The following is a 16,345-nucleotide window of genomic DNA, read 5'->3' on the forward strand; positions in this document are numbered from 1 at the left end:
TTTGTTTAGATCCAGAACAAAGACCTTATTCTCAGTTTATGACCTGCAAGGATGTAATTAAGCCACGCTAGTCAAAATACTACCTATATTGGTTTATGTCCATTTTAACTTGTACATCAACATCTTGAAACTACAACGCCCACATAGCACGCTAAACCTATGACGTATTTTTTTCTGCGCCGGTCGCATGTTGTACGTCATCGTGCGGGCATTTAGAGGGATCTTCGAAACAGGAATAGACTGTCTCATGGTCGAAGTGTACACACAACATTTACTTCTTCTCATAGAGTTATAGACGGAAATCACACTCGGGTACTGGCACCTATACGATGTTTTCTCCCCGTGCTTCTGCTGGATCGGCCCGCAGGCCAGCCTCCAGAGTGGCCGGTAGAAGGAGCCTGGCTGGGACACCGACGGGGCTCTTCTCCCCGGTGCGGAGAGCCTCACTGCAGGCGAGGTAAGTGTGGAACGACTGTTATTTCATTAGGGTATCTTTAAAATAATTGTAATAGGCCTAAGACTACGCGGTATTTTTACAATACAATAAAAACGAGGTATTGGTTAACATAACTCAATCAATCGCCAGAAATGTATCTGTGAAAACATGACAGTTGGTTGGGCACCAGTGTAGAATTAACCAATAATGTCGATCTTCTCTTATTATTTGTATGTGTATGAGTGCAATCTGTACTGGGAGAACTGTATCCAGAGTAAGAAGTGATGGACCAAATCACTAGTTACATTGAATTTAGTTTATTAAATTGCAACTGCCCCACTCTAACCCTACTTATTGTGCTCTTACGTCATTCGTCCTCCGTGTGACGTAAATAAAACCGATTGAATCCAGTCCAGTCTAAAGCAAAGATCCCTGTACATAGTGACTTACAGATTGTTCTGGTTCATCCTTTGCAGGGCGACTCCTACAAGAGTCCAGCACCCAGCAGGCGGAGAGACGGTGAACTTTGACGTGCAGACGTTTGGCTCTTCCTTGCCAGTGAAAGTCATGGAAGCTCTGACCATGGCTGACGGTGGGTGTCCAGACATCATATAGGAGTTACCAAAAAGGGCCAGGCTGTAGACAAATCAGATCAGTGACTGGGATGGACTACCAACGAACGAGCAACTGTCTCTTGCTTTGTCACCTTTCCCATGCTCTTGAGTTACCTGTGTCCTTGTTGCCCACAGCTGAAGACCAGATAACGGTGAGGGTGGATGAGAGCGGCTGGGCCTGGCTGGTGTGCGAGGAGAGGCTGATTGTATGGAAGATCGGCCAGACTGCGGTGGCAAAGGTACTGCTTCAGTAAATCATACACAACTAAATATATTCTTATTCTTGATATTGAAGGTAAGAATTTAAAGTATTCCCACTCATTTTATTATTTTTATTTCCCCTCTGATTTCAGATGTCAGTTTGTAAGGAGCTCCAGTTACCCCCAAGTGATTTTGCCTGCTTTGCGGACTTGGTGGCCATATCGTGTCCAGGACCGGGAGAAGTGGCAACAGTTCAGGTTGGCTGTTTGTCAGGCGATTTTTTTTTTTAATGGTTTTTCGTTTTTGCTTTGGGGAAAAATCAAGAACAAAAAGAACAAATCTATGTATGATCCTGTAAATCTGCAAGTTAAGGTACAAAGAGGATTCCACCTACATCAATTTGATTATTTTCCCTCTAACCATATCGCATGGTTCATTTGAAATTATCCTTCCTTCATGTAAAATCTACAAACACAAAGGCCCAAACCTACTGCAAGTAACTTTGGGTTCAGTTATAATGAACATGTGAGTTTTAAAGCAATTTCTTGTATATTTTACATGTTCCTACAGATTAAACTTGATATTTGACAAACTAATTGAATCTGGTCAACTAAAACATAGTGCAACTAAAATTAAAGTTGTGTCCTGAAACATTCCAGTGATCTTCTCTGTGGAAATGAAACGACAAATATTGCGTGAATATACACATTTATATCTATGTGTACAGCCATATTAAAAAAGACAGCTTTTTGTATGTGATACGATGCACTTAAAATGAAACAGCGGAGACGCAAACATGGCAGTAGATGGTCAAGGTCTTGTTTTGAGGGCTAATGTTCATGACACTGGCTAATAGGTTTGGTGAGGGAACTGGCTAATTCCACTCTGTGTATGTAAACAGATCCGCCATGGAGAAGACACAATGGCTGATTATGATGGTGATGATGTTGTTGTTCCAGGCGATTTCTGTGATGGCCGTGTCTCGGGAGGGGACTGCCCGTTACTGGCCCAGCCTGGCCCATGAGGGCACCTACACCGAGACTGTCGCAGACCTGGGGGGCAACCTGTGCAACTTCCTGACAGCAGTAAAGGTACCATGCATCCGACCCTTCCTCTGTGGACTTTTACAAAGCAGCAATTGTTTTGGTTTGTCGTTCTGCATCTGTCGTATTGTGGTGTTGTATGCATGTGGTTGACATCTGTACCCAGCGTCATATACAGTCAATACAACTACTTTATGGGCTTGATTTTCCAAGGCTTTTTAATATTATTATTAATGGGAATAGACATCCTTGTTCAAATCAGTGGAGTGTTCTTCTTGTGTTCTGACCATGGGGTTACTTCGTGTCTCTTCAAGGGGAACAGCTTCGTCCTCTCTTCCTACAAGAACCAGCTCCTGCGCCTCAGTCTGGACAGCTCTGGCAAGCTCCAGCAGAGGGCACTGCAGCAGGGTCAGGGGGTTCTCTCCGGCATCGGCCGCCGCGTCTCCAGCCTGTTCGGCATCCTGGCACCACCCACAGACGTCACCGTAAGTGTCCGTCAGACTGGGGTCCAGATTTTAAAATGCTCTCCCAAATACTGACCCAGGATTGTTGGTTTTCCTTCATTTGAGTTTTGTCCAAGCTGTAGGTTCGGGGATAAACTGTACTAATGATGCGGGAAAGTGTGAGATGATGTTATTGAACATCGGTAGATTATGATTGCCCTGTCGGACCCTTTCCCTCACAATTACAGCCAGAGTTGTTTTGTGTCCATTTTAAGCTCTTTTCTTTTAGTTTAATTTCTGTCTTATGTCTCCAACCAGAATGTTCTTGAATGTTGAAATGTCCGCATGAGAAACGTGGAGAGACATTGTCGAGATGGTCACAGTTCTGCATTGTTCTCGTCTCCCTGCAGCTTCACAGTCTGCTGTGGCACAAGGATAGCGCCTGCCTGTATACTCTGACCAGCTGCAATGTCAATAAGTGGGAGGTGGACGAGAGCTCGGAGCACCAGGTCCTCAGCTGGGACCTCAGCCGAAACCTCAAGGAGAACATCTCAGACGCCATCTGGGTAAGGATTGACCCTTCTAGCCTGTAAGTTCAGTTTCCTTCAGCGTGCCCTATCTTGGCCTAATGGATAAAATGAATATTGACCTATTGGAATTTCCATTTAGATGTTGCAACTGATAGTTCCAGAGTTCAGAATTATGACTTGAATCAATTCTTGAGAACTGGGGACTGAAGCAGTTCTTGCCATGTGAGGTTAACAGGAAGTGCAGGTCTGTTTCAGCGAGACTCTCTCACGGAGGCCTGGTGCTGCATGTTCTTTGTAAACTGTGTCCATTTTCTCCCTGCAGGGCTCAGAAAGAAATTATGAAGACATGAAAGAGGGAGTGCTGGTGAAGTACCTTGATCTGCAGCTTAGCAAGTAAGTGTGCTCTTCCTTTCCCTGCTCAGTGAAGAAAACTGGATTGGGTCTGTTTGATAAAGGCTTGTTGTCCAGCTTCATGTGTGCACTTTTGTCCCAGTAAATTGTCATCAATGTCATAACTAAAGTAATTTACAGAAGCCCAAGAAGAAGAAAAAAACATTTACAAATTCAAAAACTAATAAAGGGTAATTTTCTAAAACCTTAATTTTACAAACCTCTTAATGAACCTACAATAACTGTCCACCAGGGGGTGCTGTTTCTATTCCAATATGCATTATTTAAAATGCATTCAAGATTGTCCTTCGAATCTGTGAAGGACAGACTTTAACAGCATACAAAAAACCTGAACTGCTTCATTGTAAGTAATTTGTTCTGAAAATCCTACTGAATCCTAAATTGTTATATTGTAACACAGTGTACGCATAAGGGTTTAGACCTGGGTTGGACAGTTCCTGTCCTGCAGGTTTTCAAGGTGTCTTTCAACCAATGACTAATTAAGATCTGAAATTAACAGGTGCTTTGAGTTCTAATCCTAATAATGACTCCAAGACCTGAGGTCAAACTAAAACCAGCAATCCCTGTGGCCCTTGAGGACTGAGCTTGCCCACCACATGTTTAGTGTTAAAAGTTTTATAAACTAAGATTAAGAGTAAGTACCCACTTTAGTCTTTAAAATTAGGTAGTAGCCTCTAACAATAAAACAAACCCCACTGGGCACAAGTAATGGGTATTATGGGTATGTCCGTTTTTTTTCTCTAGGCTAGGCCTAGAGTCGGGACCAATGAAAAATAATTAATACAATTTAGTATTTGCCAAGGTCTTGGGAATGAAGGCTAGCTAATGGCTTTATGTTTGTGTTGTCAGGCATGGTCTAGTGATCCTGGCCGCTGCTTGGTTCCCCGAGGACACCCCTTGCTTGGCCTACTACTGCCTCGTCACCGTGCAGGACCATGGGCTGCAGATGTCCGATGAGATCTCTGTGGAGGTGACCAAGTACAACCCTCCCTTCCAGGTGAAGTGTGCCTCATAAAACTGGAAACTATAAATTGAGAGAATCTAATAATAAGGTGAATTAATTTACTAATGGGTAAAGCCCGAGTCTTTTTTTCTTCTACTGGTCAGTCTTATGTTTTGAGACCAAAGTTGGACTTGTTTATGTTGACATCCAGAAGCATAAACCTGAAGAAAAAATATAGCTGTCTTAAAGCTGCATTACAGTTGAATGAAATTGAGTGGCTACTGCCCCAAGAAGTCAGGCATAGGACGAATTAAATCGAGTGAATGTGTCCGCAGAGTGAAGAGGAGCTACTGGGGGTGCGATTTCTGCTGCCCCAGTTCTCCGGCCAGGCCGCCTACCTGTTCACCGAAGACATGGTGTTCGCTTGTTCCACTGGTGTCGGGAGAGGGGCGGTGCCAGAGGAGAAAATGTCTTTCGGCTCCCCTGGTAAACACAACATCTTCCCTTGCTTTCCAACTTTGCTGCAGTCACAGTTTTAATTGCTTCATACTCTTTCTCTGTTCTCTGTTATGTTTGTTTGTTTATGTATGTTTTTCCCAACATTTTAGTTATCTAAAGATACAATTTTACTAACAGACATTGCTTAGGGGGCACTAATTGCCTTTGAAAATGGATTGTGGGAACTGTAAAGGTCTCATTGAGAGGTGTGTGTGTGTGTTTCAGGGGACCGGCTCCTTGGAGGGGGCTGTTGCGCCGACCTGCCGATTTTCTTTTCTCAGAACAGCGGGCTGGTGGCCGTGGTGGCCAGAGAGAGCGTATCGGTGCTGCCGGAGACCATGGAGGACTCCCTGTTCTTGTCTGTGGCTGTAGAGCAGGAGGTAACCGAAACAGGCCCCGTCATCACTAAATCCTGCCATGCGCTGCCCGATCTGGTGATTTTAAAGAGATTTATAAACCCCAACTGGGCACCAATTAATTTGATTCAGACCTTTTCAGAATCTACCTTTATCCTCTGTCACAAACAAGGAAAAAGACTGAATGGAGATCTCATGTGATAACGTTTTATGAACTATGGCAGCGCAACACCAACATAGCGGCCAAAAACGGGGCCACTCAGAACTGGGATTGCTGGGAAATAACAAAACTTCCAGATTTCTCCTTTAGGGAGGTTGACGTCTTTCTCGTAAACCATGGAAATAGAGTAATGGTTAAATATGCAGCTTGAACATGTTGGGGCTTTGTGCTGCTATTTGCCACAAGGGGGCTTTGTGTTTGTTCACAGAAACATATGTCTAGTCAATGTAATACAATCCCTAAACTATGCACAAGTTAGAGTCCTCTATATTAGGAAAGTCTAAATGTACTTGTGAGCAGCTACTCTTGTTTTGTTAATGTACCAGCCCCCACTGTTGAGTATCAGTTTCTTGGACCATGCTCAAAATCTAAAGACCAACTTTGAAGACCACCATAAACTTTAGTGACTAAGTTCTTGGACGTGAAATCCGCCACATTTTTTAAATTCTCTGTGAGTTCAACATTGACGTCGGGAAGCATTTGTGATTTATAACCAGCATTCCAGGGATGAAGTTTTCCTCACTGCTGAGTGTGCAACAATAATCCTGAACAGTGCAAGGATCAATCGCATGTTTTGTCCTGCAACACATTCATCTCAAATGCACATACAAAATCCATCAAAATATACATTGTATTGGTAATACATTTTTTTCCCTGGTATGAGTGCACATATGTTTGGGAACCCCAACCGCTAAGTCTATCATGCTCTGAAGCAGTGGGTATGGTTTCAAGTCATGTCACATTAATTAAATTGGGTCCCATCACAAATGCAGCACAAAGACGGCAAAATACTCCACATTGATTAGTTTTGAAGGCTTGTGGTTTTTTTTGGCATACGAAGATGCAATTTTTGGGATGAAAGCAGGTTGGTTATTGAACTGTGAACAGCGAGTTCAGTGTTGGCCAAGGAATGGTGCCACCGTCGTAGGGAATGAGTTAAGGGTTTCTGTGGTAATTCCAGGAAGCCCCCTTAGTGAGCAAATTCATTTTGGATACTGGATGTTCGCTTTCCAAACCTACACTATCTAATATTGGGCTGAGTTTGACCATTTGATTGAACGTTTGTGTCCATGTCCAGCTAGGCCATCAAGGGAGACTTTGATAGGAATTTACTCACTTTTTATTGACTTTGTTGGGTTTCAGTAATTTAATTGCCCATTTTGTATTGTTGTTTCAGGTTCCTGTGGTGGAGGGTTCCTCACGGATGGGCACAGTCGCACAGGAAGACAAGACCAAGCTTCTGAAGAAAGCTTTTTTGCTGTTTTGCCGGTAAGTCCGCAACCGAGAGTCCTACACAGCTGTCATGTAGGACATACCACCCAGAAATACATGTCACTTTTTATATTCCACACCTCCCTTCGATTACCGACTTGAAATAAATAAAAATGGAAATCATAATGATTTTTGCAGGTGTACTGTGTGCCGCCAGTTAGGCTTGTTAGTCAAATACGAGCATTTGCAAAGGTATAGTATCTGACCATCTGGCTGTGGTTCAGCAAATAGACCGCACCTCAAAACCTGGTGTAGGTACGCCCATGGGCTCATAGTGGCCCACAACCCTCGTACTGAGTTGAACCAAATGACAGCTGCAAGGGTAGAGAGGTGGGGGAGGCTTGGAGGATGGAAAATGATGAATGTTTGTAGGGATGGCTAAGTTACCTGTATTTATGCTTTGGCGGGAAGTCAGTTTATTGGAATGAAGTGAAGATATGAGTCCCTTGAGCCTTTTGGGCCCGAGAGATTAGATCAGTTTGAAGGCTATTGTTGCAGGGCCATAAATAGACCCTTACATCACAGACCCTCACTGAGAAACATGTCAGAGAGGACTGTACTGTGTGCTGCAGGAGCACACGTTGTGATGGACATTGAGAGGAGCCAGCCGTGCCCGTGGGCTGGCAGAACGGGCAACTCTTTAGACTGAGCTATCCTCAGGACTGAGCACTCACCTCCCACTCGAATGCCAGCTAAATATAGTGACTGTTAGGTTTCGAAGCCATCTCAAAGCTTTTAACACTGCTGACAATCCCCCCCTTGTTAATTTTGTTCATTCATTTGGTTTCTACCAACCCTGGGTTCTGAAGAATGGTAAATTAGTCTTTGTTCCTTTCCACAATGAAATGTCAACCACAGGACTTTTGGAGAGATCTTTATCGGTCACCAGTTACACTTGAAGCACAGGAAGATGAATTTTTAAATGGGTCTTCCAGTCGAGGGGAAAAAGGGGAGCAGATGGGGGAGTATCCCCCAGGTCCTAAACCCTTTTAAAGCTTATTGAGGCGCTGCTACTAATAAAGTCTCTAACTCTGCAGGAAGGATCTCATGAGCGCCCAGAGTATGGTGGACGAGCTATTTCCTCCCGAGTCCGATCCTGAGTCCGATGCCGAGCTGGACCAAGTGGTGACACAGATCGACCTGGATCTGATCAATGATTACCCCGCGTCGGACCCGCGCTGGGCAGAATCTGTGCCTGACGGTGAGATCTCTAACAAGAACTGTGCAATTGAACCAGCGCCCTGCCGTATAAAAAAAAAAAAAAGAGCTTGACGTTGCACATCCTATAGGGCCTTCCTGCTATTTGTGCTACAGGTGAAGGATTATAAGAAAACTGGGCAGTTCAGTTGTTTTTATGGGTTTGAAGGTGCTGATGGCTTCCTCTCATAATTTATACTTGTTGTCTTTTTTAATTACAGAGACTGCTGGATTTAGTAACAATTACTTGATCCTTCTTCACCAGTTAGAGGACAAAATGAAAGCTCACTACTCTTTCATGGACTTCCTTTGCCAAGTAAGTCACAGCTGTTGTATTTTTCTTTGTTTCTGGTGATGTAACAACCCACCCCCCACCAGGCCTCCTCCCACACCATGACAGCAGCTGACGGAGATGGAGAAATAGAGAAACACAGCTGTCACACTTCAAACCACTCGCTCAACACCCACTCAGTTTAAAAAGTCTGTGCCATTCAGCCATGACAAGTGCCTTGGTTTCCACTGGTCTAATCAATTAAAGAAGATTAGTGTGATCAATGAGAACTCTCATGATCGTTTTTATTTGCACCCCAAAATTCTAGAACACGCCCATGTATGGACTTTGGAAATAATCAATGTGGCAAACTTATGATTTATTCGTTAATATTACCTGCTGGTACATAAACATTGTCGTAGTCTAATCAGTCAATTTTTCTCCAAAGCCGTTTGATAAAGAGCAAGTGAAAAATGGCGTTCAAGAACCCATACCCCGCAGTGCACTTCTCTTTAGCGGTCTTCCTTCCTCTCCCCAGGTCGGCCTGCTCGAGAGGCTGAGCTTGGTGGCAGTGCGAGGCGCTTCCATGGCGACCCGGTTGCTCCTGTGTGAGCATGCGGAGAAGCTGGCAGCCTCCATCGTGCTGAAGAACCACCACTCCAAACTGCCCGAGCTGGTCAACCGAGCCATCCTCTTGGCCCTGAAAAAGACCGGTGCCGACATCCCGACCAGCCTCACCCCAGTGGACGTCTTCTTCAGAGAGGTCTGCATGAGACTTCCAGTTTATTTACCAAAGTCGAATTGGTTCCATATCCATATAGTGGACGGTACCAGCTTTCTGCCTGGTTACAATTGTTGCTCGACTCAAATAAACATTGTGGCGACAATATATTGTTAGCTGGACAGCCTTTGTTCTGACATCATTCCTGAACTGAGTTTCATGGGATTTCCAGAAGAAATAACCCACGGCTTTGTCTCCCAACCTACAGGTTTCTCAGATTTACACGATTTTTGAGTGCCTGTTGGAGGAAGAGGAGAGAGTCCTGAAGGAGTCACATGTGGATTCAGTGGAATGGGCTCAGGTTGTTGTCAACGTCAATAACATTATTAAGGTACTGAAAATCACATTCACTTCTACATGCTGACTTCACTATATGTATTTAGCTGCAGTCACACAGAATTCAAACAGTCCTGAACTAGTATTTTCTCACTTATCTGATGGAGAAAAAATGTATTTAAAAAAAGTGCTGCAGCCGCTGTTTTTGACTCCGGTAAAGAATTGCTCCGCTACTGTACTTCAAGAAGACTGACAGGGTGTCATCGTTGGTGCTGTGGTTTGCATTTTGCAATCATGAGAACTTTATGTTCACAGAGAAGGTATTAAAAGAGATCCTGGAAACGGGTCTATTTTTGGCGGCCAGCTTGTATTTCTTCCATATTGTATAATATCGTCTGTCAATCCAGCAAGTCCTCATGGTGACATAACACTAGAACCCCCAGGCTGTCGTTTTGACCACTTACTGTGTGTAAATTCAATTCTGTCTGCTCGTTTAGGAGCTAGGGGTCTGTGGACGATTGATTGATTTGCATGAAAGTTAAAAAAACAGAAAAATGTGACGGCACTGTTAAGTCTTTCAAAAATACATTTCCAGATTAATAATGTGTGCACAGTGATAATATAATAGTCCCAGAAGCACTTCTAGTGTTAAAAAAAGACCTGACACCAGAAGCTGTTGTGTAAAATCTGTGTAAGCGGATCTCTTTTAATGTCGAATGGCTTTTACATCAATTCCATCGGTGATCAACACTCTTTCTCCCCATCCCCCCCGCAGGACATGCTACAGGCTGCTGGCCAGTACAGGGAAACAAAGGCGTCCCTTTACAAATCTCCTGGATTCAACACAACCGAGCCAGAATACATCCCTTGGACAGGTATAATACACGTTCTGACCTGAGTTAATGTAACGATAAGACTTAATTTCATGTTGTTTGACCGCAGGCGGGGGGGATGGGGGGGGAAGCATTTGTCAGCTCACCTTTTATGCTCAAATTAGGTATCTGCAGAAATATTTCAATCCCACCCCCCACTGCAAGTCTAAAATGCACAGGTTTCTAATGCAATTAAATTCTCATCAAAGAGAATCTAACATTTCAGCAGTCCTAGGATCAACTGGACTAGCGTTCTAGAGATGTGGACTGAAAGGTGTAGGTAGAGTTCATGGGGTTCCCTGGTGCCGTTTGATTTTTACTGTGCTGCTCCGTCCCCTCTGTAGCCTCCAGCGGCCCGGGGGGGTTGCGAACTGTGATTGTCCGTCAGCACGAGGTGATCCTGTCCAGGGTGTACCCCCACGCCGGCTCGGACCTGCGCAACACCCTCAACGAGCAGCTGGTGGCCCTGCTAGACTCTTATCTGGATGGATACGTGACCCAGCTCAAGTCTCTGAACAGGCCCAAGGACCAGGAGCGCTACAACAACCTGGAGCTGGAATATACTCAGAAGCGCTCTGAGCTGCTCGCCCCGCTCCGTAAGCGCTTTAAAAGCCTGTTTTCGTCTGTGTTATTGATTTCCCTATTTGTCCTCTCCTAATTGTTTGTATTTCAAAAAAGTACCCAACAAATCTCCTGTTTTAGACATTTGGATAAAAAGATAAGAACAAAAAGGTTATGTCAATATTGTGCAAGTAAATTTGGGTCATTCTTGTAAAGCATTGGATTTGTGTTCTTGTGCAGTGGAGCTGGGCCAGTATCAGTGGGTGACTGCCTTGGCTGAAAAGTACTGTGACTTTGACATCCTGGTGCAGATGTGCGAACAGACTGACAATCAGAGCCGACTACAGCGGTACATGGCCAAGTTTGCAGATCAGGTATTTGCCAACCAATCTCTCTACTCAACATGGATTACAATCTTTGGTTTACGTCTTTTGTCTGGCACTTGTTGGGGGTGAAAGAGATGCGCTTAAATGGACTGTTTGTGTTCAAACATAAGAACATAAAGTGTACAAACGAGAGGAGGCCAATTGACCTATCATGCTTGTTTGGTGTCCATTAATAATTAAGTAATCCAATGATCCTATACAGTCTATTTTTAAATGTTCCCAAATGTTCAGTTTCAGCCAAATTGCTGGGGAGTTTGTTCAGATTGTGACACATTCCTGTGTGAAGAAGTGTCTCCTGTTTTCTGCCTTGAATGCCTTGAAGCCCAATTTCCATTTGTGTCCCTGGGTGCGTGTGTCCCTGCTGATCTGGAAAAGCTTCTCTGGTTTGATGTGGTCAATGTTCACTTAACCACACTCTTCTGAAGAATGACAGTTCTGAACTATTTGAATTGTGCTAATGAGTGTATGATGGATCATGGGTCTGCTGTAGTGTGCTGATGTGCGGTGGATGAGTCAATTACATTACGAACATTTGTGTTTTGTTTTGTTCTTTAGAACTTCGCTGACTTTCTATTCCGCTGGTACATGGAGAAAGGCAAGAGGGGGAAGCTTCTGTCTCAGCCCATTGCCCAGCATCAGCAGCTGGCCAGCTTCCTGCAGGCCCATGAACACCTCAGCTGGCTGCATGAAATCAACATCCAGGACTACCAGAAGGTGGGGAAAATAGGCCCGAACTCCTCATAATCTGCATTCAGCATAAACTGATAGCAGCCACAGATTGTCCCCAGGCTGGTGGGCTGTAACATACAGGTCTATGTCTTGAGCCCATTCTTGGTCTTTCTGAAGAGATGTCAGCAAGGCATTCTGGGTTGAGTTACTCCATGCATGCATTCATTCATTCATTCATTCATTCATTCACTCACTCACACTGTCGAATGTGATTTGAGGTTCCTGACCTGTTAAGAGAAATAAACTAATCTCCTCTAAACACAGCATTACAATTCCTCTGGCTGCCAAATAGTAAGATATGTGAGCTGCCATTTTCGAAAAACATTTTGAGTGTCTTGTTCTCTCTCTCTGTCCACAGGCTCACCAGACCTTGTACACACTGGCTAATGCAGAGACCCGATACTTTGCTAAAAAGAAGACGCTGCTGTCGCTCGGCAAACTGACCGCCTTAACGTCGGACTTCCCGGACGATGTAATGCAGGGGAAAATGGACGGTAAGTCAAATACTACATGGACTGGAATCAGGAGTACACCATCTTTACTGTTTACTACAAAAGTGTTTCAAGTGTGATAGTTTGTTTGAATCCACTGGATACATTTGCTCTTTGACCTGCCATCCTTCTCTCTGGATTGATTAACCATCCTGGGAGAAGATAATTGGTGTTGTATTTAAAAAACAAAACAAACCCAGATTATTTCAATCACACACGAGAGAATATGAGGAAAATCTGCACTGCTAAATTGATTTATTTTTTGGTTTTGGTTCTCTAACACCCGTTATGAGTTTTGCGACAAAATACAGAGCATAAATAAGGATCTCCGCCACCTACAATGATGTCACCTGGCTGCTAAATGCATATAGATGGCACAAATGACACGTAGCGGCTACAAATGCAGATTTTTCTTTGGTTTTGGTTTTAAAAGTGTATTGAGGCTCAGTGCTGTGTTTGTGTGGCCCTCATCAGAGATTGTGGAGCAGGAGCGCTTCCTCCTACACCAGGAGACCCTTCCCAAGCAGCTGCTGGAGGAGAAGCAGCTGAACGCGGACACCATGCCCCTGTTGAGCGCCCACAGCCTCATCAATGTGAGTGTGCCCAGCCTGGCCCTGCCCACTGCCTGCTGGAGGGCTTGGGGCCTCCTATCTGTGTAAGGGGATAGAATTGTACTTCACATGGTTGTGGCCCAGTTATCAGTGGGTTTGTGTTGTTTAGAGGAAGTTAAAATCTATTTGAAGGCCAAACGTGCACTGTAAAAATCCAAACCCTGAAAACGACCATGTCTAATCACTGTCCATAAAATTTGCAAGACCTAAAATGTTTTTTCCCTCCTGTTCCTTTACCCGTCTGTTCCCCAGCTGTATATATGCGATGACAACCGAAGAGCCAATGAGTATGACTTCAAGAAAGCCCTGGATCTGCTGGAGTACATCGATAAGGTAGAGCGAATCCCGTCCTGTTCAGAAGCATTGCTCTGTCCGCAGTGGGCAGAGCGAAATAGCTCCCATGTGTTTTTTTTATTTTTATTTTTTCCCCTGATGGCTGAGACCAGAGACAGACCCTCTTTTGTTCAATGCTCCGCATCGCTGTTCCCAGTTGTCCCCTCGCTGTCCTCCTCCTCCCCAGCCAGTGGGCTTCCGAAAGGCCCATGCTTAAGGGCCACCTGCTGGGAGAGGTGGAACGGGAGCAGCTGAGGGTTGACCTCTGACCTCTGCTTTCCAGGCTGCCCTGATCCCTGTGGGTTCGGATCAGCTGTGAGCTCCTGCCTCTAAACAGAAACTTGATATATTCTGATTCATGTTGCATAAAGACCAGAGACCCAAGAAACAGTTAGCCATTTCTTTAGTCCTCTACCCCCACCCCCCCAAAGCCTCAAATAATGCAATTTTTTTGTCTTCCTTTGTTGAAGGATGATGCTGTTGACGTTGGAGCCCTCAAATGTGAAATCTTCTGCAAGGCTTTGCTGAGAGATGAGTAAGTATGATTTGTCCAAAACGGTGTCCTTTTTATGAACTGCAGTGTGTAGGAGTTTCAGTTTCACGCAGGACCGACACAAAGTCACGGAAACTCCCACAATGCAATTCATGAGCTGAACCTCAGTAAGATATTCAAAATACTTCTCTCATTCTTGTTCTCAGTCGATATTTCATTAATATTCCCCCATATTAATCGTTTTCCCCAAACTGTACGTGTGAAGATTTTTTCCTCTCGTTCATGAGACCAAACAGTGATCTCTTTGGGAACTCCTGCTGTGTCTTGTGCGCCGTGGCATTTCTCCCTGACATCTCTGGTCAGTTGTTGGAATTTGTTTTTGAACTGGTGCTGCTGGTGTGTGGCAGGTGGAATTGGAGGTGCTGCCCGATCCCAAACCTGGAACGGAGCCCGGTTTTATTTCTGTCGGCAACTGGGATCCGTTCCTTCCTGGGAAGAGTCAACAAGCTGCTCTTGCGCTTTGGTCGACAGAGCCGTGAATAACACGTTTAAACAGAAGGAGGGTATTATAAATTATGAATCTGGCTCCAGGGGAAGAGGGCTTGCGATTTTGTACGTGCACATAAAACCACTAATGCAAAATGTATGTTTCTCAATATATAATTCACTTAATATTTACCGTTCATCTAGAAGGAATTGCAGAGTTTTATACACTCTGCTTTACCTAACTAATTATAAATGTTTGAAGGTGCAAAACCAGGTAGAGTGGTACTTCATAGTCAGGGTTTGTTGGATCAATAACCCTTGATCAACTGAATAAGCGAGCAGGGTCACATGGTCCACTCGTCTGCTATTTGTGACCTTCTTTGTTTTCCTCGAGGGACTCTTCAAGCGCCTTTTGTGCTCGTTCGGTCTGTAAATGATCTTGCCGTGGCTGTACCTCCTGCGTTGAGTTTCAGGCAGAAATTAGCACCGGTCGTTTTTTCGAGGGGCTAATTTTGGGCCTGGGGGCCTCTCCAGACCCACGCTGACCTGCCCGCTCACCTGCAGGCTGTAAACGGAGAGGCGACCGTTTGGAGACTGCAAATAAGGGAGACCAACGGGGGGGGAATGGATTTAGACGCATATTGAGAAGGCGAATGCATTGTGGTTAACGGTGCTGTGCTCTATGTGCAGCTGGTCCTCCGTGGACGGGAATGACGACCCGGTGGAGGCGGCGAAAGACAGCGTCTTTGTCAAGATCCTGCAGAAGTTCATTAAGGAGGGTAAGCCAAACGCGTTTCTTCCACAGGATTGGGGGGAAAAAAACGTCATACCAAGTATACCTTTTTTTTTTTTTTTTTTTTTTATATTTATTACAAAGCACTATAAGAAACTCACAGTGTCTGCAGTTAACAATTATGTAATGAACAATTTAAGAATCCCAATGCTTTATTTTCCCCTGTCAACCACCTTCACATTTACCTTTGTTGTATCTTAAATGTCGCTTTATTGATGGTTTCTCACAGCAGGTTCCAGAGGGATTATATATATTTTTTTGTATTCCTCTGAAGCATTCAGTTGGTTTGATCTAAAGCAGTGGTTTTCAACCAGTCCTGGAGTACACCCTGTCCTGCTGGTTTTTGTTCCAACTGAGGTCTTAATTGCTTAATTGGATCCTTAATTGACCTAACAAAGCAATATACCATTCAGTTAAGTAATTAAGACCTAGGTTGGAACAAAAACCAGCAGGGCAGGGGGTACTCCAGGACCGGTATGAAAACCCGTGATCTAAAGGAAGATTAATTTTGTTAAAACAACAAGAACATCTAGATCTTGATTGATCTTGAAATGACTGTGTTCCTATCCGACTGTCAAAAAGCTAAATTTGTCTTCTGTTTCAGGGGTTTCTCTTGAAACTTACTTACCCGACGTCAAGGACCTGCTTCAGTCGGAGGAGCTGGACCGATTGAAGACCAAGTCTTACTTTGATTTTCTTCTGCGGGCCAATTATGAACACTACATGCAAGTGCAAATGTAGCCCCGAATAAGAGACTCCTCCAACCTCCTCCTCTCTGTGCCCTTCACTCGCTCTTCTCGGTGGCGCTAACGTTTCTCAAAATCACTTTTTATTGTTATAAAGAACCATGACTTAATGTTTTATAATAAACTTTGCTGAATTTCCATCACCTTGTGTGCGTTTTGTACGTGCTGTATTGAACAGTGTTTGCTCAGCCTTCAATCTGTGACTCTAAAAGGATTAGGATGTTACTTGAAAGCCAGGGTTTAGTGGCGGTGACCAGGATCAGGGCAGAGCTTTGCGTTAGACATCCTCAGCTCTAGGCCAAACTCAGAGCCCCAAGCCGGGCCAGCAACTGCTCGACTTGGAGCAGCAGAC

At 44.4% G+C, this 16,345-nt stretch overlaps 1 protein-coding gene across 1 annotated transcript; it reads left to right on the forward strand.

Moving 5' to 3' along the window:
• Positions 1 to 187: 187 nt before the first annotated feature.
• Positions 188 to 16,136, forward strand: nup133 (nucleoporin 133). The gene is made up of 26 exons (XM_066697236.1): positions 188 to 457; positions 913 to 1,028; positions 1,186 to 1,289; positions 1,404 to 1,508; positions 2,211 to 2,342; positions 2,609 to 2,779; positions 3,148 to 3,303; positions 3,590 to 3,660; positions 4,528 to 4,675; positions 4,957 to 5,107; positions 5,345 to 5,499; positions 6,873 to 6,964; positions 8,005 to 8,168; positions 8,386 to 8,480; positions 8,974 to 9,198; positions 9,425 to 9,547; positions 10,268 to 10,367; positions 10,709 to 10,960; positions 11,166 to 11,299; positions 11,867 to 12,025; positions 12,399 to 12,534; positions 13,006 to 13,124; positions 13,395 to 13,475; positions 13,946 to 14,010; positions 15,145 to 15,233; positions 15,852 to 16,136. Exons 1-26 carry the CDS (start codon positions 330 to 332, stop codon positions 15,986 to 15,988), a joined length of 3,408 nt encoding a protein of 1,135 aa, XP_066553333.1. The 5' UTR covers positions 188 to 329; the 3' UTR covers positions 15,989 to 16,136.
• Positions 16,137 to 16,345: the final 209 nt, after the last annotated feature.

Source organism: Amia ocellicauda, chromosome 23 (assembly GCF_036373705.1).
Source record: "Amia ocellicauda isolate fAmiCal2 chromosome 23, fAmiCal2.hap1, whole genome shotgun sequence".
Taxonomy (NCBI): domain Eukaryota; kingdom Metazoa; phylum Chordata; class Actinopteri; order Amiiformes; family Amiidae; genus Amia; species Amia ocellicauda.